Source organism: Orcinus orca, chromosome 18 (assembly GCF_937001465.1).
Source record: "Orcinus orca chromosome 18, mOrcOrc1.1, whole genome shotgun sequence".
NCBI lineage: Eukaryota > Metazoa > Chordata > Mammalia > Artiodactyla > Delphinidae > Orcinus > Orcinus orca.
The window spans coordinates 66,634,389-66,658,684 of NC_064576.1; the positions used below are offsets into that span (position 1 = coordinate 66,634,389).

The 24,296-nt window shown below is 42.1% G+C and overlaps 1 protein-coding gene across 3 annotated transcripts in view; it reads left to right on the top strand.

Moving 5' to 3' along the window:
- The first annotated feature begins 2,910 nt into the window (after positions 1-2,910).
- The window catches only part of DCLK1 (doublecortin like kinase 1), a 324,978-nt gene continuing 303,592 nt past the window's right edge, over positions 2,911-24,296 (top strand). The window contains exons 1-3 of one of the 3 annotated variants that reach the window (XM_033410093.2): positions 2,911-3,180; positions 7,899-8,293; positions 23,608-23,954. In XM_033410093.2, the coding sequence (XP_033265984.1) occupies positions 7,918-8,293; positions 23,608-23,954 (723 nt within the window). In that variant the 5' untranslated portion in view covers positions 2,911-3,180; positions 7,899-7,917. The remainder of the gene's footprint in view (positions 3,181-7,898; positions 8,294-23,607; positions 23,955-24,296) is intronic. The other 2 variants (XM_033410091.2, XM_033410089.2) reach the window with 2 other exon arrangements.

A 24,296-nucleotide genomic window follows, 5' to 3' on the forward strand; every position in this document is an offset into this window, starting at 1 on the left:
GGAAGTGCAGAGTCTTAACCACTGGACCACCAGAGAAGTTCCTAAAAATTATTACTCTTTAGTTTTCTTTATCTTCCCTGGCTTTATCTGAAAACTTAATTTCAGGGAAAAAAACACCCTTTAGATAAGATTGTCCATCAACTTTGTGGACGAGCATGAAGTGCAAATGTTCTCATGAAAACGTTTAGCTCAGAGCAGACACACCTGATGGTACCCATCACTACAGCACAACAGCAAGAGTTGTTCTTACTCTGTTATGAAATAATAAATCCATTGGTTAAAAGGCTGCATTTTTTCAAAAGAGATTACACTTCACATTAGAATTTGGTATTGCTTTATAAGCATATGGGCATAGCAATTGGAAAAGTGACTTGAATTTTTTTTTTTTTTTTTTGGCGGTACACGGGCCTCTCACTGTTGTGGCCTCTCTCGTTGCGGAGCACAGGCTCCGGACGCGCAAGCTCAGCTGCCACGGCTCACAGACCCAGCCGCTCCGCGGCATGTGGGATCCTCCCGGACCCGGGCACGAACCCGCCTCCCGTGCATTGGCAGGCAGACTCTCAACCACTGCGCCACCAGGGAAGCCCAGTGACTTGAATTTTAAAACATAGGAATTTAAAAAAATGGAGTTGGGCTCGAGATTTATTAGCTACATGACTATGGACAAATGAGGTAACCTCCCTCTGCCTAAATTCCTTCATCTGTTAGGTGAGGATAGTAATGCCTACCTTGAATGGTTCTTATAAGGATGAAATAAGAAAATGTACAAAAGCCCCCAGCACAGCAAAAAGCAAGCGCTCAGTTAACAGGAGCCACCGACAGAACAGTGTCCAAGCCGTTGTCATCTTGCAGGGCGCACAGCTGCGGCTGTTTCGAGCAGCAATTGGGGTACACAGCTTAAAAAGAGTTAGCTTTGGGGAGTTAGAATGAGACCTCTGTTGCCTTCAGATTTTCATGGAGAAAAGGGTCAGTCACTTCTCTGGTCAGTATCCTTGTGATGTACTGGAAGTAACGTCAGTTTTTGAAAATTATTTGAACTAGGAGTTTCCTGATTAAATTTCACTTCAATTAGGAATTATTATTGAATAGCAGTTAGATTTGCCAAAGACTACCCTGGAAATAATTTAGGCACTTCTGTTGTTACTTCTGTCAGGTCACTGGGAGCCATTTGTTACCATCCTCCTGTCCTGGCTAAATGATATGACCATGGTATATTGGCTGGTGGGTACTATTCAGTGTGCCCACCTAGTTATCAGTTGCCCTTTGGTGTCCTGAAAGCGTTAATGATGCCCAACTATTTCTAGTGAGAGCACATTGCAGCTGGGAGAATCAAACTCAAAGGTGTTTCTTTGGACAGTATCTGCATATCCCAGAGAGAAGACCTAGGAAAGAGGTAAGATACAGTTGAGCTACTTAAAGTGCTTAAGAAATGACCCTGACAGAATATCCATGGGGGCAAGGAGATGGAATATATTTCTTGGTTTGGCATATTGGCAGAAATCAGTTGGCATCTGTCACAGGAAAGATAAACAGAAGCTTTGATTTCCCTTCTCAAAATACCCTTGGCTTCTTTCTCTGCACTTACCCCTTGGCCCTCATTCTGATTAGAATTTGAAGGAACAGGCTTAGTACTTTGCATTTAGTTAATTTGGTGAGTTCACTGTAGTCTCATCCCTGGGCTATTCAGTAGTTCAAAAATAAATATTGCAGCACTTGTTGAATATGTAACATGCATCTCCTTTGAGCTGCCTTTTATAACAAAGGGTAGTTAGTATTTACATAATACTTTTAAAGTATGTCAGAATAGCTCTTATTAATAATAACTAGTCAAATACATAATGGCTCAGCTGACGAGAAAAAATTTTGAGTTTCTATTGAAAAGTGTAAGCTCAGGAAGAGAGAGACGCACGTGTATTTGTGTATGTACAGTATTTGGGACAAATACATGTCTCAAGGGACAGTCAGGAGGTTAACTGGACCAAAATTCAGGCTGCCCACTGAACCAGGCTAAGGTTCGCCAGAAGTCTGCGACTTGATTCTTGGACTCCGTGCAAAAACTGGCGGAAGCTGTGAGCAGCCTGAGCTTTGAGAACATTCCTGCCCCCTGGGGTGTGTGTGTGGCGGAGGCTTATGTGAGCTCATGGGGCTTTCCAGCGCTGACCACCAGCCTTGGCAGGCACGAGGGGTCCAGTAGCGAAACTTGGCCTTTAAGTTATCAAGGGCCTGTTGTGACATATATTCAGCTCCAAGCAGAGATCACTGTTTCAAAGGGTGACTCAAGTCTGGGGGTCAAGTGGAGATGATGGGCGGGATCTATGAGCAGATCTGGCCCATCCCAATTAGGGGGCCTGAGGGTGACACTAGTGCGGGTAGGTTGGGAGGGTCTGGGGATGGTCCTCCCAGGAGGTGCTGCATGGATGTGTCCTGGGTGAGAAGTGATGACAGGGCCATCACGTTGGCTTTCATGATTCTGGGAAAGGTGTCAAACCATGAGGTCACATCGAAGTGTGTGTACAGTGGCGGGGGGTGGGGGGAGGAACTGTTTCCCTTGCCTCCCCTGAGGGAGGGGGTCTCACGGCTCGGCCACACCTCACGTCTCTGCCTTGCACGTTTCCTGGTTCAGACCCGGTCCACGTTCTCTCCGCCTGTCCCCAGGTCCACCACCGACCGGCCCCAATCTCCAGACAACCACTCCCGGGGCCTGGGGAGGTCAGGGGGTTTGCTCCAGCCAGATGCACTGAGGTCGCGGCGGCGGGAGAGGGCGAGGGGAGGAGGAGGCCCCGGGGCGCAGCCGTGGTGGGCGCGCTCTGCCCAGAGGGGCGGGGGCGCCGGGCGCGCACGCGGAGGAGGCGGAGGGAGCGGGGGTGGGCGGGGGAGCGAGTGCGCCACTAGAGCAGGGAGCGCGCCCGCAGCCGCCGCCGCCGCCGCCCTCCTCCGGAGAGAGGCAGGAGTGAGGCTGTGCGAAGCGCCGCATTTCGATGAGTAGCGGCCGAGGCGCGTCCCTCCGCTAGCGGCTGCAGCCCAGACGCCCGCGGTCCAGCAGCGGCCGCCGCCCAGTCCCGGCCCCGCCGCCGCCCCACAGCCCTGCGGTCAGGCCGCACCCAGCCCCGCGAAGACAGCACCAGGAGGCGGCCCCGAGCGCGGCCACAAAGACCCCCGGCGGCGTCTCTCCGCAGACCGGTGCGTGGTTTGCTTTCGCCGGGGAAGGGAGCCGAGGGGCGGGCCGGCCGGGAGGCCCCTCCGGGGGCCCGACAGCGCCGACTCCTCCCGCAACCGCGGGGTCCAGGGGAGCGCGGGCGCGGAGGGCAGGCGGGCGCCACCTCGGCCGCCGCCGCCCTTCCCGCCGTTCCTCGAAAGGAGCTGCCCGGCCGCGGCCGGGGGCGGTGTGTGCAGGCGGCCCTGGGGCTGCTGGCACCTGCCTCTTTTGTCTGGTGCCACCGGGCTGAAAACGGGGAGTCGGGCGAGCGGGGCCCCGATTCTCTCGGCCGCCTTGTTAGTGGAGATGGAGAGCTAGGGCGGAGGAGCTGGGCCAGGTGTTTATCATTGTCAGAACTGGCCGCGGAGTGAGGACCAAGTGTGCGCCCAGAAGGAGTGGTCGGGTCGGGCCTCTTATTGTGTGCGTGCTTCCCCGTGGGCCCGGGAGGGTGGTGTGTGCTTGAGGACGGGGCGATGCGTGCGCGGGGGCTGACTGCAGTGTGGGTGCTGCAAGCACGTTTGCGGGGCCTCGAGTTCCCTTGGGGACAGCGTGGCTGCCCCGTGTGCAAATTAGTACCTGCAGTGCTAACAGCCTGCGGAGAGGAAATGGCATTTCCCTCCTAGCGGGGAAACGCACACCCAGCCCCGCACGGCCCCCCACAAAAGAGGCCGCTGCTGAAAACCGGGTCTGCTCGGAATCGCTGCTGCATTGGGCCAGGAGGTGCTTGCAGGAGATGGAGCGGTTGAAAGGTTTCATTCAGGCCGGCTTGCTCTCCCCGCCTCTATGAATGTGTGTCCAGATTCTGGTGCACACGCGTTCAGCGGCCACACGGCAGGGTGTTCCATGAATACGTTTTATGAATGTTCCTAAATATATCTCTTTTCGCCGGGAAAGTAGGACGGCCTTTTAAGTAGGAAATGTCATATGAATGCGGGTCAGAAGGAATTTAAGAGAGGTTATATGTAGGAACAGTGTAAAAGGTATGCACACATCCTGTGGTATCTGTGTCCGGGGTGGTGCATGCACACTGAAGGTGTGTTTGCCTCTTCGTGCGTGCCTGGCCATCCACCTACATCCTAATCCCACTGGCAAAATGTGCCTTGGGACCTCCAGGTCTAGCATCTATTTAGATGTGGTAGCGTTTATGCCAAATTATTTTTTGGTGTGTGTGTAATCTCCAAGACAGGAACTCGTGTGCTCATCTAGAGAAGGATGAACACACAGTTTCTTCAAAATGGTGAGAAATCCCATAGAGAGCAGTCGAAGAAGCTGATTTCTTGGCCTGGCAGTGTTTATAGGAAAATCTCTGATAAGACCCAGGCCGGGTCTTCCCCACCCAAGCCTCTGGGACCTCTGTGGCTTAGGTGGTGCAGTTACCTTCTCGGTCCCAGGACACATGTGTGCCCAGGGCCTTAGCCATCTATGGCCTGTGAACGCGTGGCTGTGCCCTTTAGCCAGCTTCCTTGCAGAAAGTGGGGACCTGTGGAAGCCCAGGGAATCTTCTTCAGGAGCTCTTGATTCGAATATATGACTAAGCCAGTGGAATTGCTGAGCCAGCCAAGCAAGGGAAAGAATACCTATTTTGAAGCCACACATAATATCTGGAACACGAGGCTGTCTGGTGTGGTTTTCGGCATTCATTTAGTGGTAGCTGTAGCCTTGAGAATGATTTCACTTGGAGTGTGGTTTTTCTTTGTCACCCACATCGTTGCCTACTCTGGGGCAGACTCAGTGAAGGGAAGTAAAAGATGTGGGCCCTGCTGTGGTTGGACACATGATCCAGTTTGGAGAAATATACAAATAAAATCAACTTTTCTCTATTTTAAATTGATCTTTTTTTTTCCCCCCCAATTGGGGTGGAATTGTTGGTTCTAGAAGCCTGTTCCCTCAAGGGAATTCCAACAATTGCTAAATAATTTGACCTTTGCAGATTGCGAATCAACAAGAGCCCCTTGGAATTAGATTTGCACTCTGGTGACACAGTTGTGCCCTCCTTTCTGCATGTCCTGCACGTTTTCTTTTGGTTTATTTGGATTTGGAAGGAAATGCCTAGGGTTGGAAGAATGATCACTGCATATAAAAAATAAAACAAAACCTTCAACAGCCAATCTGACCTTTATACTTTACGAAGTTTGAAGAGTCTAGTGAGGTGGCATGGGTTTTTGAGTACTGGCAGCATCATCCCCCCAACACACACATCCCTTTTGGAAGACAAAAGAACTCCTTTTAAAAACAAATAAAAAGAGTAGGAGCAGTTATGATACCATGGGCAAAATATTGGCTCTGTTAATTAATAGCTCTCTGAAGGATTAGATATCAACTAATAATTGTTTTGAAGTTATCTAACTTCAAAATCAATGCAACCACTTCATACCTACCTATATATGGTATATTTTTTCTGGAAAATGCAAATTTAGACTAAAAGTGAAGTTATTGAGTGGCATGAGGCGGTTTTCATATTTGGAGGAAAAAAAATACACAAAACTAATAATCACTCCAGATTGAATCCCAGCCCACTGCTCCCTCCCCCCAGCAGGGTCAGCTGTAGAATCATGAGCAGGTGAAAATGTTGATGGCCTGGAGACCACTGCCTGGTCTCTGTGCACACAATGTCTTTAGCAGTTAAGTGGCCTGCCCAAGGTCACAGAGCTAGTGAGGAGTGAGGGCTTTAAACACCTTAATTTACATGTGATGATGGGCCAATCCCAGGGGGTCTAGGCCTCTAGGACAGAGTGCACAAGTCGGAAAGGAGGGAGTGCCAGCTTCAGAGGCAGTTGGAGTGAATCTGGGTTCAAGTCCCAAGGCCCTCAGTTCTGTCTTTGGGACCCTGGATACATCCTGCACTCAACCTCAGTCACAATAATACCCCCTCCCTCACTGGACTGGCAGGAGGTTTAGAGGGAGCTCTTAGCATGTTACACAGCAGTTGATCGCCACGTAACAGTGTCAGGCACGTCATAGACGTTCAATAAATGTGAGCTTTTTCCACTCCACTCATTTCAGGTGTGCACAATCTCTAGCAGTGCATGAAGCTTTTGAGCATGAATTTGTAGCCATTCTGAATGGCTCAGAGGTCAGTTGACTGAGGGTGAAGGAAAGGTCAGGGAAGCTTGGCAGTACTTTGGGCTGGTTTGGACTGACCTTCGGAAAGGTGACATCGTCTGTGTGGTAGGATTTGGGGAGCACTTGTAAGGTTCTTGCCCCCAGTTTTCCATTTCCCTTAAACTCTTATTTCAATATGCCTGAAACTTTGTCCTTGAAACTTCTTTCCTTTGAATGTTGAGGTTTTCCCACTTTCTAGATTACCCTGTTTAAAACACGGATCCCCTGTGAGGGGCAACAGCACAAGCCCTTATCAGCTAACCCCTGAGCAAGGATTAATTGATCCCACAGGCAGCAGCTGATGACAGGCCTCCATGGAAAGTCAAATGGGGACGTAGGGGCACAGGTGTACCTTTTAGAAGGTCATGAGCTGGAAATCTGTGGCGGGGGTGGGGCTGGGGGAAGCTCACCTGGAGCCTCTCTTACCGGAGGGAGAGATTCTGTTCCTACTAGGTCTTTTTGTGACAAAGTCAGGAACAGAAAGGCAGATTTTATTAACAAAAATATTAATACTTATCACAGGGTAGACATTACCCTAAGTGCTTTATGTGTTTTAACTTACTTAATAGCTGATGTTAACTATGAGGTAGGTACTGTTATCTTTTCCATGTGTGATTCAGGAAATCGAGGCTTAAAGACGTTGAACAAGTAGATTTTTCAAGGTTACGCAGCTCATACGGGGTCAAGTCTCGATCAACATCTTCAAATCTCGATTTTCTCAACCACAGACAGAGAGAGCCTTAGTGGAAGGAAAGGCCAAGTGTCCCAAAGAAGTAACTTCCATTCCTTCTTCTTGTTCTTGTTGCTGTGCTGCTTCTCTTTTTCCTTCTTTTCTGCCCCTGCCTCCTTTCCTTTCTCCTCCCTCCCCCACCTTCCTTTTTCTTCTTTTTTTTTAATCCACCTTATCTGAAGCATTAAATATAAGTAAATGAGTTATGGTGGGTCCACTTTTTAAGTAAATTTCAATTCAATATGTGAATCTGCTGGAAAATCTCTTTTAAGTTGGTAGAATCTACAGATTGTTTGCTCTTGGTCTAGCCATGGAGAGTACAAACACTAGGTAAAATGTTTACAATCTGACTCTTAAATGCTACCTGCCCTCTTTTGATTCCTGGTCCACCACCACCACTATATCTTGTATCTTTAGCCCTGTAGTGAAATGAAAGCTCATTTCCTACCTACCCTTGAAGTCAGGCAAACCTGGGGCAGAGTTCTTGATTCAGGCATATCTCAACTGAATTACTTGGAGAAATTTAGGAGAAATTTTTCTGTGCCTCAGTTTCTTCATCTGTAAATTGGGTTAACAATACTTTGAAAGGTTTGTTGTGACTGTTGGAAATAATAGCGGTTCAAAGCCTGACGTGCTAGGTGGTCAATGCGTACAGCCGTATTCTGACAAAACTGGGGTTGATTAATAAGCTGTTTCCACTGGGTCTGCCTCTTCTATTTCTTTGTCTTTTCTCTCCCAACTTGATAATTCATATTAAACATATCATCGATTATAGCAATATCTCCATCAGCTGCTCTCAAGCTGAGCCTTTCAAATCAGGGTGCAAAAATAACATCTTTGTGTGGCTGTTTGTGTTTCTGTGCCTCCCAGGTTCAACTTTAACTCCGTCATGTCCTTCGGCAGAGACATGGAGTTGGAGCACTTCGATGAAAGGGATAAGGCGCAGAGATACAGCCGAGGGTCGCGGGTGAACGGGCTGCCCAGCCCCACGCACAGCGCCCACTGCAGCTTCTACCGAACCCGCACGCTGCAGACCCTCAGCTCTGAGAAGAAGGCCAAGAAAGTTCGTTTCTATCGAAACGGAGATCGATACTTCAAAGGGATTGTGTATGCCATCTCCCCAGACCGGTTCCGATCTTTTGAGGCCCTGCTGGCTGATTTGACCCGAACTCTGTCGGATAACGTGAATTTGCCCCAGGGGGTGAGAACAATCTACACCATCGATGGGCTCAAGAAGATTTCCAGCCTGGACCAGCTGTTGGAAGGTGAGAGCTGGGAGATACCTCCCAAGTGACCCTAGGGCATATGGCTTCGGTTCCCACAGGTCCATATTATTCTCACCATCTTCTGCTTGATCTCTAAGAGACAGCATTCGGCCTTGTGGCTGTGACCCTTACTGTTCCACATGGTGGAGAGTTCACTTGTCTGTACAGTAGCGTAAAAAGAAAAAAACCCCAACAAACCTAATGGTATTCGATCAGGTAGCTTATAATAATGGGCTGAGGGAAAAAGTGTCTTAATTCTACAGCATCCTCTCTATTGTTTCTCACACCCGTGCTGTGTTAATTTTAAAAGTCCATTTTTATATCTTTAATTACATAGTTCTTATTTATTTCTAGCTGCAAATTGAACTTTTGCTACCACATGTGTGAAAGTACTTGAACTGAAAATAACTAATAGATCATGAAATTTTTGAGTTTTAAGGAATCTTAGATAGGTATCAAACCTTTTAATTTTAATCACTGGAGACTGAGGCCCCAAAATTCAAGTGACATGTGTCTGTGCGTACATGGTAAGATAGTGTTGTTGCTGGACCAAAAGTTAGATTTGCTGCCTGTTCTTTCCAATATGACACATTTCAATTTTAAAATTATTTTAAGGTTTGACTGATTTTAAGTTTAAAAGGATTGTTGTCTTTCTGTGGTATTTGAGGAGTTAATCTGCTCAGTTTATTTTTGTTAAGTTTAACGTAGGTTAATAGTGATTACCTATTTTAGACATTTCATGTGGAAATAGGACTATTTGGGTCCACGGATGAGGCCTGGTGTCTCGTGCAAGCAGAGTAGGTTGCCTCCTCTGGAATATATGTGTCTCAGGACTGACCCTGTTTGAACATGGCGTGAGGTCTCTAATCACCTTAGAAATCATAATTGAAGTAAAACAACTTGGGAGAAAAATAACCGGGGTTAAATTCATGCTGAGATGTAAATGAGGGTAGCCGATCCTCTTTGGAGAGTAGATTTTTCTAAGTTGAGGTCTCAAGGTCCTCATGAAATATTAGTGCAAAGCAACACGGGAAAGGAAGTTGGGAATGTGGGGAGAGCTTGATTTCACCCCGAGTTCATCTTTACTCCAGATGTATTTGCCCAGGCCCTGCAGTCTGTCTGGATCCTGGACGAATGCCATGCCCTGACTGCACACAGGCAAGCACTCTGGTCTTCCTTTGGAATCAGAGTTTGTACGTGATTCAAGGCTGAGGGCTTCTCTGTCTTTCTCCCATTTCTCTTCCCTTGATCCCTTGGCAGGGATGCCAGTCCACTCACAGTATGACTGCACTTGAGAAGAGGGTGTGGAGGGGTTTGGTTATGTTTATTTTGTGGGAATTCACATCTCTTTTCGATGACTCATCACCCTGCCAAGAAGCCTGTAGACTTGGCCTTTTTCCTTCTCAGATGCTGGAACTTCCAGTAAATTAAAGGGGAAGAATGAACATAGAATATTTGTGTATCAGCTTTGATTTTTGTGCCTTGTCTTTTCATGACCTTGGAAAATACAGGATAAATAATTTGGTGAGATATTCCAGAGGATCTGGGAAAAGATCAAGTACAAAGTCAGGTGTAAGCAATCCCTTTGAGGGCTGATGGTGTTGTAGGGAAAATATGCCAAGATCTCAAAGCACCTTCTAAGACATCCTGGGCTTGGCATTCTCTGGTCTAGAGTCACTTGTGCAACATCTGTGCGGGGGGAGGGTTACTTCAGTCAGTTTCTCACCCAGGATCGATCTTCACTCAGAAGTGGCAGAGATATTCCCATGATTCCCATCCGCCAAGGAGAAGGTGTGAGAGGTGGGATATGACAGTACTTTATATCCAGGGACCAGCAAAATCATGGCATGCTCGCCACCATCTTCTTTGTCAGTTTTTTAGCACAAAAGAACACCTGCCCTGAGAGAGAGACTACTGTCCTGAGTGATGATGATAATGATAGCTCGCAGATATTGAGCATGTGTCTTGCATGTATGAACATTTTTCATTCTCACAATGATCCTAGGAGGTGTAGGTACTGTTATCCTCATAGTAAGATGAGAAAAGTGAGGCACAGTGTGGTTAAGTGATCTGCCAGAGTCGCACAGCAAGAAATAGTAGAGTTAAGATTTGAACCCGCTGGTACCAGCACTTGAGCTCATAACTGCCACTAGTAAGATACTGAGTGGGGTGGTATTAGTGGCTTTTTAAAATTGAAGTATAGTTGATTTACAATATTGTGTTAATTTCTGGTGTACAGCAAAGTGATTAAGATATATATATATATATATATATATTCTTAGTGGCTTTTAAATGAAATCTTATTGTATTAGCTTCTTCTTGAAAACAAATATTTTTAACCTTGACTTAATTCCAGGAATGACAGATACTGCTCCCAGAAACACTTTACTATTTTCATTTGCCTCCAAACACCTTTCTCCTTGATCAATAAGAAGTTAACTGCAGATTGAATATTCTGATGTTAAAAAATTCCTTTTTGGAAAAAAATACCTTTTTCTGATTAAATAAATGGTAACTTCAGTAAAGTAGGTAAGTTCACTCATTGGCTGCATTTAAAATTTTTTTTCAGTTTAAACAGATTTTTTTTTTTCATTTATAACACTGACAATTCTCATGCAGCTGCACTTAGTGTTGAAATAGCTGGAAATTCATTTAGATTTGCCTCTTTGTCAATTATGTTTTTTGCTTAGTCTGATAAAATGCAAACCGTTGCTTCACATTCATCATTAGGTTCATAGCTCCCACTTTACATACTAATTTTATGTAAACGTCAGTGCATGTTATTAGCTTCTCATTTCCCTTTCCAACATGATGACGTTTGCATTTTAAGTTAAATCCTTTTAGTGAGTGCTGTGACAAGTATATCTGACTTGTAATGTTTTTTTGTGAGTTTGTTCATTCTCACTTATCTCAGACTAGAAATTCGGACGATGATGTATGTGAGTTTCTTTATTTATAACGGTCTGCTGGTCACTTTAACTGTTGTATTATTATTATGCCTAAATTTGGCTTAAAAATGTTGATAAAGCTAGCTCTTGGCCTGGAGTATAACTGTATGAGTGGTGTGTGTGTGTGTGTATGCTTGTCTATCTGTGCATGTATGTTTACATACACACACACATGTACATGCATGCACTTCAGAGTAGACCATGGATGACACTCCTAATTGTTTGCTTTCAAAATGGCCTTTATATGTTTAAAAAAAGCCGTGTTGCTCAATAAGGAAAGTTGAATTGCAGGCCTATTTCTGCAGGTGATTCACCTTGAGACGTGGCCTCATTTTCCCAATATTGCCTCTTTTTACCCAGTTTTACACCGTTTGTATTCCACTGTAGCTATGCAGATGTTGTGAGGATAAATGAAGGAGTAACACTTAAAACCTTTGAACCATTAGGAAAAAGATGTAATTTACATACCAAGCAGCAACTGATTGATTGGTTTTTCTCTGTGGGTTGCTCAGGTGTTAGTGATGTGTTGAAGAATAGGCATTCTCCTTCCCCACACTTGTAAACAGACTTTTTTTTAGTGCAGTTTTAGGTTGGCAGAAAAATTGAGCAGAAAATGCAGAGGTTTCCCATGTCCCCCTGCTCCCACACGTGAACACCGTCTCCCACTATCACCAGAGGGGTACGCTTGTTACAGTCAGTGAGCCGGCACTGACACGTCATTTATCACCCCAAGTCCGTAGTTTACACGAGGGCTCATCCTTGGTGTCGTACCTTCTGTGGGTTTGGACGGAGTTATAATGACATGTATCCATGACTGTGGTATCACACAATAGTTTCATTGCCCTGAAAATCCTCTGTGTTCTGCCTCTTCATCCCACCCTGCCCCTAACCCCTGGCGTCCACTGATCTTTTTACTGTCTCAGTAACATCTTTTAACATCTTGTGTGAATGTAGGTCTGAAAGGGCCAGGGCGTTTCCTTTAAGCCTTAGGATAAAAACGATGCAAGGATGCTATCTTCTGGATATATGTAAGTTAATTGGTACATGAACTCTGCATGTATTAGAAACAGGCCCCTCTCTTCCTCGGCTCCCCCACATGCTGTGACCACCCCCGGCGCACCCCCGCCCCACCATGGACACTGCCTGACTCCCGAGCCCCAGCATAAGGGCTTTTCCCAAGTCTCCATCAGTATTAACCTCTCGGGAATAAACCCAGACTTCACCCTACAGTCAGGGAATCTCTCTCCAACCATGATTTCCAGGGCCCCCAGCTCTCTTGGCAATTTTCCTTTCCCTTGACGTGGTATCATCTGTTTTTTTTTCTCTAATTCACTAGCTTACTCTGTGCCTCTCCCTGCTGCATTGAGTTTTTTTTGTTTTAATTAAGTTTTGAAAAGCTATAAAACATGCCTCTCTAAAATTCCCGGCCAACAGTGGCCAACAGTCTACTAGTAGTTTTGAGTATCCATCCCCTCAAAGATACCAGTGCTTGTTAAGAAGATACGTATCAGTTGCCTGTAAGTTAACATACTGTGCTTACAGTTCGGCACCTTGCTTTGTGCACTTAACGACATAGCATAACACAAGTCTAGAACCACTGTGATCTTTTTCCTGACTTCAGAGTAACCCTTTTTACAAATGTACCATTTTTTATTTAACCAGTCTTTTATTGATGGGCCTTTAGGTTGTGTCCAATCCTTTGTTATTAGAAACAGTTTTGCAGGGAATATCCTTGAATGTTAAGTTTTCCACTCACGTAGGAGAATATGCATAGGATCAATTCCTAGGAGTAATATTGCTGGATAGAGAGGTACAAGCATTAAATTTTTAAGAGCCATTGCAAAATTTCCCTTCATAGAAGTGGTACTAGTTTGTACTCCCCATTAGTAATATATGAGAGTGGCTGTTTTTCTACAAGACAATGTTTTACCAAATGTTTTGTCATTTGCCGATCTGTTAAGGAAAGAAAAACATGTATCCTTTTATAGTTTTAATTTTCATGTTCCCATATGAATTGTCTCTTCATAGCTTTTGACCATTTTTCTACCAGGCTGGGGTCTTTTTTTGGTTGACTTCTAGGATTTTCTTTTTTTTTCTTTTAAATATATTAGCCCTTTGTGATACTAATTTCAAGTATTTTCTTCCAGATTGTCCTTAGTGATTTTGTTTATTTTTTATTTTTTTTGCCAGATTTAACAAAATTATATAATCAAATGAATCAGTCTTTTCATTTATGGCTTGATTTTCATACCCCTTGGGTCCTCTGTACCCTGAGATTATAAAATTGTTGCTCTTATTTTCTTCTAGTGTTTTTATGTTTTCATTAAAAAATATTCTAATGAAAGTCATATTAGTATAATTTTTGAGGAAAGGATTCAGTTCTATTTTTTCCAGGCTACCTGCCTCATTTTAAAAAGTTTTTATTTTGAAATTAATTTGTACTTAGTAGAAGTGTCACAAAGATAGAAAGTTCCCATATACTCGACCCAGATTCTCATGAGGGAATGACTTACACAGACATGGTATTAATTATCAAAAGTAAAAACTAACTTGAGAATACTAGCAACTAAACTATGGGCTTTATTTTGCTTTCACCAGTTTCTCCACCAGTGGCCTTTTTTCTGTTCCAGAATCACACATTGCATTTAGCTGTCCTATCTCCTTCATCTCCTCCAAGCTGTGACAGTTCTTGAATCTCTCTTTGTCTTTAATGACTTGACAGTTGGAAGAGTGCTGGTCAGTTATTTTGTAGCATGTCCCTCAACTTGGTTTAACCTGGTGATTAGGTTGAAGTTATGCATTTGTGGCAAGGATTCCACAGAAGCGAGGCTGCATCCTTTTCAGGGCATCGTTTCAGGAGTATGTGCTGTTGCCATGTCTTGTTGCTGGTGAGGTTAACTATGACCCATTTAACCAAGGAGGTGTCTGCCAGTTATCTTCACTCTAAAGTTACTCTTTCCCCCTCTGTAATTAATAAATATTTTGAGGAGGAACTTTGCGGCTATGTAAATAACTTTCACCCATGAATTTTGGCATTTCTCGCTGGATTTTGCCTGTACCAGTGATTAGGAAGGTGTCCAAAGGGTGATTTTCTGTTTTCCTCGTTACTTGCCTCAGCTTTATACACAGGTCCCTTCACTTTCCTGTCTTGGGATCATCTGCTGTGACGTCATCAACTCCATTATTTTAACCACTCTTTTAAGGCCAATTAGTCCCAGATCAGACCTTCTTTCAGCGCTCCAGCCACCTGGATACATTCACCGTATGCTCTAATCCTGAGTCATTTCATCTCAGCATGTATAGATGTGAACCCATTCTCTTAGGTTATCCCGAATTTAATCCTCTTCTCATCTTCTGCATCTTGTTAAATGGTGTCACCATCGAATTCAGCATCACCTTTGGCTTCTCCTTCTCTTCATCCCGCAAATCCAAGCTGTCACAACTTACTGTTGATTCTGCTTAAGACATTTCTTCAGTTTGTTTGCTCCTTTTCACCACCATTATTATAGTTTTCAAGTCCTCAATACTGTTTTAAAAGTATTACTTTTTTTATTAACCATTTATTAATGGAAGTATATTAATTTACAGTGTTGTGTTACTTTCAGGCACAGCAAAGTGATTCAGTTATACATACATATATATTTATTCTTTATCAGATTTTTTCCATTATAGGTTACTATGAGAAATTGAATATAGTTCCCCATGCTATATGGCAGGTCCTTGTTATTTATATCTATTTAATATATACTAATGTGTATATGTTAATTCCAAACTCCTGGTTTATCTCACCCCCCCAACTCCCGCTGTCCCTTTTGGTAACCATAAGTTTATTTTCTATGTCTGTGAGTCAGTTTCTGTTTTGCAAATAAGTTCCTTTGTGTCATTTTAGATTCCACACATAAGAGATATCATATGATATTTGTCTTTCTCTGTCTGACTTCACTTAATATGATAATCTCTAGGTCCATCCATGTTGCTGCAGATGGCATTATTTCATTCTTTTTTATGGCTGAAGGAGTGGCACATTTTTATACAGTGAGCATTATAGAACATTTTGAAAGATGCAAAAACGTTTTAAAAAATTAAATAATGACCCCTCATATCCCTGTCCCTTGACTGTTCTCATCTCTTTCCTGTACTGTTGTAATAGTCTCCTAAGCTGAAACTGTATATCTTAGTTTTCCTTTTTCAGCTTGTTTTCTCTTTTCTTTTTATAGAACCTGTATTTGCCCCTGCTTTCCATTCCCGTTACAGCCTCTCTTAGATGAGGTCCTTTAGGACACCTGTCCTGTACAGTGGGCTTCAAACCAGTTTTCCTGCACAGAGACCAGGCCACTGACAAAGCATCGCATACCGCACTTGTGCTTCACCACGGCTCTCCCGCGAACATAGAGGATACAGCCCTCCATCTTTATCGTGTTTCTCTCAGTGGTCCTGCTCCTGCCCCTTCCTTCTGTTCTGGCTTGTCTCCCGTTACCCATTGATACTGGGCTCAGCTGCTCTCTTTCCTTGTGTTTCCCCACCTCTGGGCCTCCTTGTCTCTGGGAGGAGGGTAAGATGGGTGTTCTCCTGAGGGTGCACGGTGGCATCATGCTGCAGTCCTGGCTCCGCAGGCCGACCAGCCTTAACTGAAGGCTGCTTCCACCTCTCCTGGCTGGGTGGCGCTGAGCAGGCTCCCTACCTCCTCGTGGGTCAGTGTGCTCTGGGAGGAGAGGTCTGTTAGTTCTTAGCTCACAGGATCGCGGTGAGGATTACAGGTAGCATGGCATGGGTTACAACAAGATCTACTGATGGCAAACATTAAGTTAACCTGTTCTACCAATAGCATCTCCAGTCTCGTCCCTTCAACCTACAGAACAAGTCTCCCACAATCTAAACAGTTCTCGCCTTTGTCTTGCTTACCTCTCAACCCCTGGCTCTTCTACCTGAGAAATATCTGCATTTGCTGTCTCTACTTCCTCAACTTCCAATCACACATCAGCCCCTTGATTAGCATCATTACACTGTAATATACTTGCTTATTTTCTATCAGTGTCTCTGGAAGTCAGGAGCCATCGATGTCCTCACTGTTTATCACGGTAGTAGCAAGGACTCAATAAATATCACTGGAAGAAAGAGGAAAGAGAGAATGAACGGATAAACGAACGAACGAAAGCAGTCTGACATCATTATCCAACTGAAGTGGCTGTTATGAGGCCACATGTGGCCTCCTAATGGCCAGGCCAGTGATTTCTTAGGAAACCTTATCTTTGCTGCTGTTCCTGGAGCCTCGGATGGTGATGTCTGGGTCTTTCCCAGCCATGTACTCACCACCCCTTGGTTTCCATGGCTCCAGGCACCTGATTTCTCTCAGTTCCCTTCAGTGGCACCTCCATCTCTGGGCACTCTCAGTACTGCTGTTGCCTGGATTTCATCCTGTCCAGCTGGGTGGGGTCTCTCTGAGCATTTTCTTCAGTTCGCATAGCTGCAGCTAGCCCATGCATCTCCATCCCATACCCCAGACCCATATTTTCTAACTGCTTGCTGGAAAATCTCCAACTGGTTGGCTCCTAGGAACTTCAAATTCATTATGTGCACAACCAAATTCATTTTCTTCCTTACCATCTAATCCAAACATGTTTCCCTTCTCATTTGTTCTGTTGTGGTATATGGGAAGTTGGCCCAAACAGGTTTCAATGCCATCATTTCAGTGTTGTCGTCGACTCTATTGCCATGAGCGCTGCATCCAATCAATTGCCAATTCTTCAATCCAGTCGGTTGATTCTGTTAAGTACTCCTCAGAGCAGCCGTTTCTCTCTGTTCCTAATGCGGAGGTGTGAACTTTTGTTCTTCAGCTCCTCTCCTGGTCTATTAGAATAGCTTTCTAAGTAGCTTCCTGACCTCTGTCTCCCCATGTCCTGCCTTCAGCCCTGCCTTCACACTACAGCCAGTGTGGTCTTCCTAAAACCTGGGGCTGATCATGCATAAACACTTTGACCTTGTTGCCTACTGCAGTCTTACTCTTAACTTGTTTGTCCCTGGCACCGTTTTTGTTTTTTGAGAAAGACATATTAATATCAATCAGACTATCCCTTTACTGCACTGTTCACTAGAGCATATTAGTGTTTTATTTTTATCTGAAATGCTGTCCTCTTTTCTGCTAATGAAAATCTGACCCTCACTTCCAGGGCCAGCACGAATTCCATTTTTTCTTCCTTGATCACGTAGTGGGAAGTGGGAAATGACTTTTTTTTTCTCCTCTGAATTAGGATTGCTGGGACCACTTATTTACCAATTATCACTTATCTTGTGGTGGAATCTTTTCATAAACACATCTTGCTTTCTAAATTCTTTGAAGAGAAGGTCAAAGGATTAGGATTCGGATTCGGATTCTTTTCAGGTGTTATACCCGTTACTGAGAATTTAGGAGGTTGCTTAAAATTTTTGGATTTCATGGCTAAGTATGTTTGTACTTGTTGCAATGTTGTTATTTGTTGCTCTGTTATTTACTTAGGAAACATTTTTAGCAATGAGAATAAATATTTTCGTGGCTCCAAATACAGTTTGCCATGTTGCTTTCTAAAAGGGTTGATAGCAATTTATAGTATCCCTAGTGGCATTTTCTATTTCTATTTTATTTTGTTTTTATCCTTTGTCACATATTTTAGTCCCTTGTATTTTTGTAAATTATAATAGGCTTTGTACATTATATTAAACCACTGTTGTATTATAGGTCGTCTGTCTGTTTTCCCCTTCTTATTTTAGTTTCTCTAGTTTTCAGTTATATCAGTCTTGAATTAAAAAAAAAATTGGATCCTTCAATTTTTTCTTTATGTTATTTTTCTCTTGCTTTAAATTTGAGAAGTTGACATTTTCCATAGACCTAAAATACACATTCACATTTTATTTTCAGTAAGCTTATTTTTATGTACTATTATATAATGAAAGACTTCCATGGAAGAATGATATCCATAAGTGCCTTTGGGAATCCTTTTTCTTGCCTTTGATAGCACTATCAAAATTGTCTTCTTAAACCAGCACCTTCCAGGTAGATTATGAAGTGTTGCTGTGTATACTGAGATAGGCTCATAAAATATAATATCCAGAAGGCAGTTTATGACATTTTATTCCATAAATAATATATTTCATGTAATTTAACTCAGTTCAGAGATTTAAATATATATTTGAATCTTTCCCAGCTTTTACTGTAACTCACAGTAGTGAATTTTAATTTCCAGAGTTTTCAATAAGAAAGTCTTTACTCTGGAAAAATGAGATATATTACACAAAGCCCTCACTTAAGACACTTTTGAATATGCCACATTTGGAACTTAAAGGAATCCTATAGGTGGTGGGCAAGCAGCTTTAATAATGTGAAGAATGGAGATTAGGTCATTTTCAGACCGAGGTCAAGTGATGTCACAGCTGGAATTTACATGTCTCAACCCTTAGCCAATGAAAAACCTCTAGCAATGAGGAAAAACAGGGCAGACTTCTAGTATCTCCTAATATGAGATCTTGTGGAGGAGTACCTTCCTAGCTGACTGCACAGGCCTGGTTACCCAGGGAGCTGGTACCATATTACTGGAAGTTGTCCAGAGTGACTAAGAGAATTTCTTTTCCATGCAAATTCTCTAATTTCTTTTTTCTTTTTTCTAATTTCTTAATGGGAGCCCATGGCCAAGTAACATTAACTTTGCAGATTTTTTACTAATAAACTTTGTTAGAGAAAATTTATTTCCATACTTTAAAGAATAACAGAAAATCTAATAATTTAAAAATGCATATGTGATTTTTTGGAAAAAAACAAGGACTCTTTGGTACCTCTAAAATAATCTAATATGCTTACACCGAAATTATTCTATTTTCAAAAGTCCCCCAAATATTTAAGCCTTTCAGGGAAAAGTTACTATATTCTGATATTTTGGGAGGTATTGATTGGATCCAGACACAATTTCATGCTTCATTTTCTTACCTTCTTTCTTTTTGTTTGTTTTTGTTTTAACTGTTGTTTTCTTTCTTTCTTTGCTTCACAGCAAGTATTAGTTTTTTGGCTTTTTTAAATGCCACGGCAATTCAGAAAGATGCTGCTTCTGCAGTTCCTGCTGTTTGTTGGGCGTCTTAGGTACCTAGAGTATTACATTTCAAATTAAGGGTCAGTCTTAACATAAAAATTTTTGGCTCTAATAAACTAGAACAAAATTGTGACAGTGTGATAACCAATGAGCAAGTCATTATGTTTAGTGATTTCCAGCTCCACCTCCTAGATTTTGATGCCATTTCCTTTAAACCATCTATGATCTTTGCCATCTTGCCATCCTTGTCTAATTTCACCTATAGTAAATAATCCAAAAGTTTCAAAGCACATTTTGGGCTATTTTGCTCAAATATACTTTGATTTAGATAAATTAACTTTTATTTCACCGTGGTAGTAGAAATTATACCGCGAAACTCTGGGATGGCTTAGTGTGTAGAGGAAGCATGTTATGGTACTAATGAGAAGTTTTACTTTACCTTGCTATTTAATTTAATCAATTTATTTTTTTAATTGAAATATAGTTGATTTGCAATTTTCTGTTAGTTTCAGGTGTACAGCAAAGTGATTCAGTTATACATACATATATATCTATTCTTTTTCAGATTCTTTTCCCTTATAGGCTATTACAGAATATTGAGTATAGTTCTCTGTGCTATACAGTAGGTCCTTGTTGGTTACCTCTTTTATGTATAGCAGTGTTTATATGTTAATCTCAAGGTCCTAATTTATCCCTCCCAACCCTTTTCCCCTTTGGTAACCATAGGCTTGTTTTTTATGTCTGTGGGTTTATTTCTGTTTTGTATATAAGTTCATTTGTATCATTTTTTTTAGATTCCACACATAAGTGATATCATATTTGTATTTGTCTGGCTTACTTGCTATGATAATCTCTAGGCCCATCCATGTTGCTACAGATGACATTATCATTCTTTTTTATGGCTGAGTAATATTCCATTACATAAATATACCACATCTTCTTTATCCATTCCTCTGTTGTTGGACATTTAGGTTGCTTCCATGTCTTGGCTATTCTAAATAGTGCTGCAATGCACATTGGGGTGCATGCATCCCGCTCCTGGGCATATATTCGGGGAAAACCATAATTCGAAAAGATGCATACACCCCAATATCTTGCTATTTTTGAATGGCCTGAAATTTAACACACATACCTCATGTCAGGTCTTGAACAAAACCTGTCGATGATTCTCTAGTCAAGAATATAACCTATCTCTTAACTGTCTGCCCAGTTAAGGAAGAGATTAAACCCTGGCTATCCAGAGCCATTTGACCAAATCAAGGCTATGTATTTTTCCCATTCAGAACAATTACATTTGTTAATTTACAATTATCAATGCTATTAACACATTAATTAAAAAGCTAATTTTTACAAGATCAGAAAACGCAATCAACTTTAACTGCGTTATGACAGAGGCTACGTCTCTTGTGATGGGAAGAAGTTTGGAATTATGATTAAAATAAAAGTAGTCAAAATGAGGGTCAAGTAGATTTAATGCAAATATGTTTTTACAGCTTAATAGAAGCTTATTAACGTATGGAAAGCCATCTTGGCTTTTCCTGAATCCCTGAATAGTGTAATAGATTCTAAATGACAGCACTGGATGGTGTGTGACCTTGGATTTGGTGACCACTCCCTTCTCTCACTTTAGTGTCACTTTCCTCTTAACACAATATCGTCTTTGTTGGGCGTCTCACACCCTTCGCCAAGATTTTATTCCAGTCTCTGAATTCGATAAGGGAGGCAGAGAAGTTTCAAAGTGATAGCACTGATAAAATACAAGTTTCCTCTCACTGCTGTTGCTTGAACCAAGCCCGCATTATCTTCTCAAAGTTGTCATGCTTTCAGAAATTTTCAGTGTGCTTTGTCTAAGAAGATGTAAAAAAAAAAAAAAAAAAAAAGTTTATTTTGTCTTTCAACAAACCCATTCCATACTGTTATGTGAATACTTGAAAATTACTCCCTTTTAAAATTATTTTTTATTCCTAAAGTTAAAAATTTTCCTTTTTGAAGTGTAAACCACTCCATGTTTTTGTTTTAAGTTATTAGCTTAGTATATAAACTTCCAAATAATCAGACAATGGCATATCTCCAATGAGCACAGAATTCTGACAAAGTCTGGTGTTGTCAGCTAAGGCCTGTGTGTCTTGTGGGGGGAAGCTTGGGGCATCCTCACATTGTGATGTATCCCAAGTTGAGTGGATCTGTGGTCTACTGGTAACCACAGAAACAATGAACACTTTACAGTGTTAATACCTGTTTAGTGGACAATTAGTGCAGTGCATCCTCTGGTGATTTTCACTTGTGTAGCAGTTTTGCATTTGAGATCACTTTGACCTTTTCTATCTAATTTGATGGTCACAAAAAACTGGTGAGATGAAAGTGGCCCCTGGCATAGCCTTCATCTGACAGGTGAATAAACTACCACTGAGAAGAGTAGGGGATGTGCCCAGGTCACACGCTGAGAGGCCAGGTCTTGAGCCCAGAGTTCAAGTTCTCTTCCCACCATGACATTCACACTGTCTCTCCAGCAAGCCTTCAAAAACACCACTCTTGTTGCAGCCCCCATGGATGTGTTGTTGATATCCACATAGATCTTGAGAAAAGCATAGTTGGGACCAGTAGTAACTGCTAAGTTACTAGAAAGGGGGTTTCCTAAACTGGTAAACGTCCCCTAGTCTTACTATTTGTACCACTTCTAGTGAGACATAATGCATAAACACACATTGGAATATGTTTTAAAAACATTGGCAAAGTAAATATTTGATAACATATATAATTGTGCTTTTCTATTTTTGAAACCCTGGTTCAGTTATTTTTATGTGAATACCTATTCCATGGCCTTGGATATTTGCACTATTAATTTAAAAATAGGACAAGGATTTAGATAAAAGTAAATGGGCTGTGTAGGATTAGTCCTAGGTTACTTTACCTGCAATTATGAAGGCTTTTTAGCATTTTTACCTATTCCCAGTTATAAAGACTTACTAACACAGAAAAAAAGCCATTATGAGATCTTTAATTTCAAAATGCTTTGACTTAAGTTTATGAAATGTGTATGCAGGATTAATCATTTTATAATGACTAATGGTACATGTGTTACCTTCTTTTTTATGTGATACATATCTATTTAATAGTCTGAGTATCTGTAATTCTTTTATTCATTCGACAAACATCGGGTACCCCGAGGTGCCAGGCACTGGTCTGTCCTGTGTGCTGGGCATATATCAGAGAACAAGGCAGTAGAAGACCCTGCAAAAAAAAAAATATAGTTTGAGTATCTTCATTAAATGATTCTCTGTTAAGGAGTCATTTTTAATAAAAAATTTAATTTTGTATATTTTCTTTTTTTCAGCTTTATTGGATTATAATTGACAAATAAAATTGTAAGATATATAAAGTGTACCTCATGACAATTTTACATATATATATGAAGGATTCCTCTTATCTAGCTGACACATTCGTCAACTCAAATATTTTTCTTTTTTTCCCTTTTTTTCTTTAGTGAGAACATTCAAGTTCTATTCTCCTAGCGAATTTCAATTATACTATGTTGAACTATATATCAAATATACAGTGTTATCAACTGTAATCACCATGCTGTACATTAGATCCTCAGCTCTTTTTCATCTTATATAGTTATATTTATTTTAAAGTCAGTTTATGAAGTTTGTAAGTTGACGACTCTCAAAAGTTTTTGTCTATAAACAAGTGTGACGTGTGTGTGTATCACTGTGCTTGGCCCTGTGAAGATGGAAGAAAAGGAAAGGAGTTATTCTGCTTATTTTTGGAATTTTACTTGACTTTACAAAGGGTTAAGCAAACACTCCCGTCAAAAAAAAATTACACAGCTATTTTTAGAAGCTGTTTTCTGATCCATTTTCAGTTTTTATTTTATCTCAGGTGGCAAATGTAGGTGCCTCCAATTTTGAAGTTTTCTGCAAATATAAATATAACTGAATCCCCCCAAATAGTTTCTATTTTGAATTCAATTTCATATCTCTCTGAGGGCTATATTCAATATCGGGATTTCTATCACCAAACTGAAGATGATGAAAGGGAAGAATGATGATTTTTTACTTCCCCCAGAATACCAATCTGTTGCTGACAGAGCCAGATTAGAAGTCAAAAATCTGGAAATCAACTGTACTCCAATAGAAATTTTTAAAAAAAGAAGGCAAAATTCTCTTTCATTAATTATTAATCATACCGCCATTGTTTAAAAAGTCACAAGTAGTGCTTGCTTCTAAGTAGAAAAGGAAAATTCAGAGAGTAGGAAAAAGGAATTGAATTTACCTGAGTGTAAATTTAAATATGCTTCTCTCCTCCTTAGGAGAGAGTTATGTGTGTGGCTCAATAGAGCCCTTCAAGAAGCTGGAGTACACCAAGAACGTGAACCCCAACTGGTCCGTGAATGTCAAGACCACCTCTGCTTCGCGGGCAGTGTCCTCGCTGGCCACCGCCAAAGGGAGCCCTTCGGAGGTGCGGGAGAATAAGGATTTCATTCGGCCCAAGCTGGTCACCATCATCAGAAGTGGAGTGAAGCCGCGGAAAGCTGTCAGGATTCTGCTGAACAAGAAGACGGCTCACTCCTTTGAACAGGTTCTCACTGACATCACCGATGCCATCAAGCTGGACTCGGGAGTGGTGAAACGCCTCTACACCCTGGATGGGAAGCAGGTAAGGGAGGTATCATGCTGTGACCTTGACTTTACGGGCAAGAACCAGGGAGTTGGGGGATTTGTGCAGCATATGGTGGAGACCTGAAACATACATTTTACTGATGTTGAGGGACTTGGGTCGTTTAGTCAATGCATACATAGCTTTTGCCCCCAAACCAGTTCAAGGATAGAGTTAGCACAGGATTAACCACTGAAATCAAGTACAAATATAGACCTATGAAGCTTAAATGATTACTCAGAGATTTCTACTTTTCCAGTCATTCATTGCTTAACATAATGGTGCCTTTTTCAGCCATCTGTTTTCAATTTGTTTATATAGTAATGTCTTATCACCTTGAGC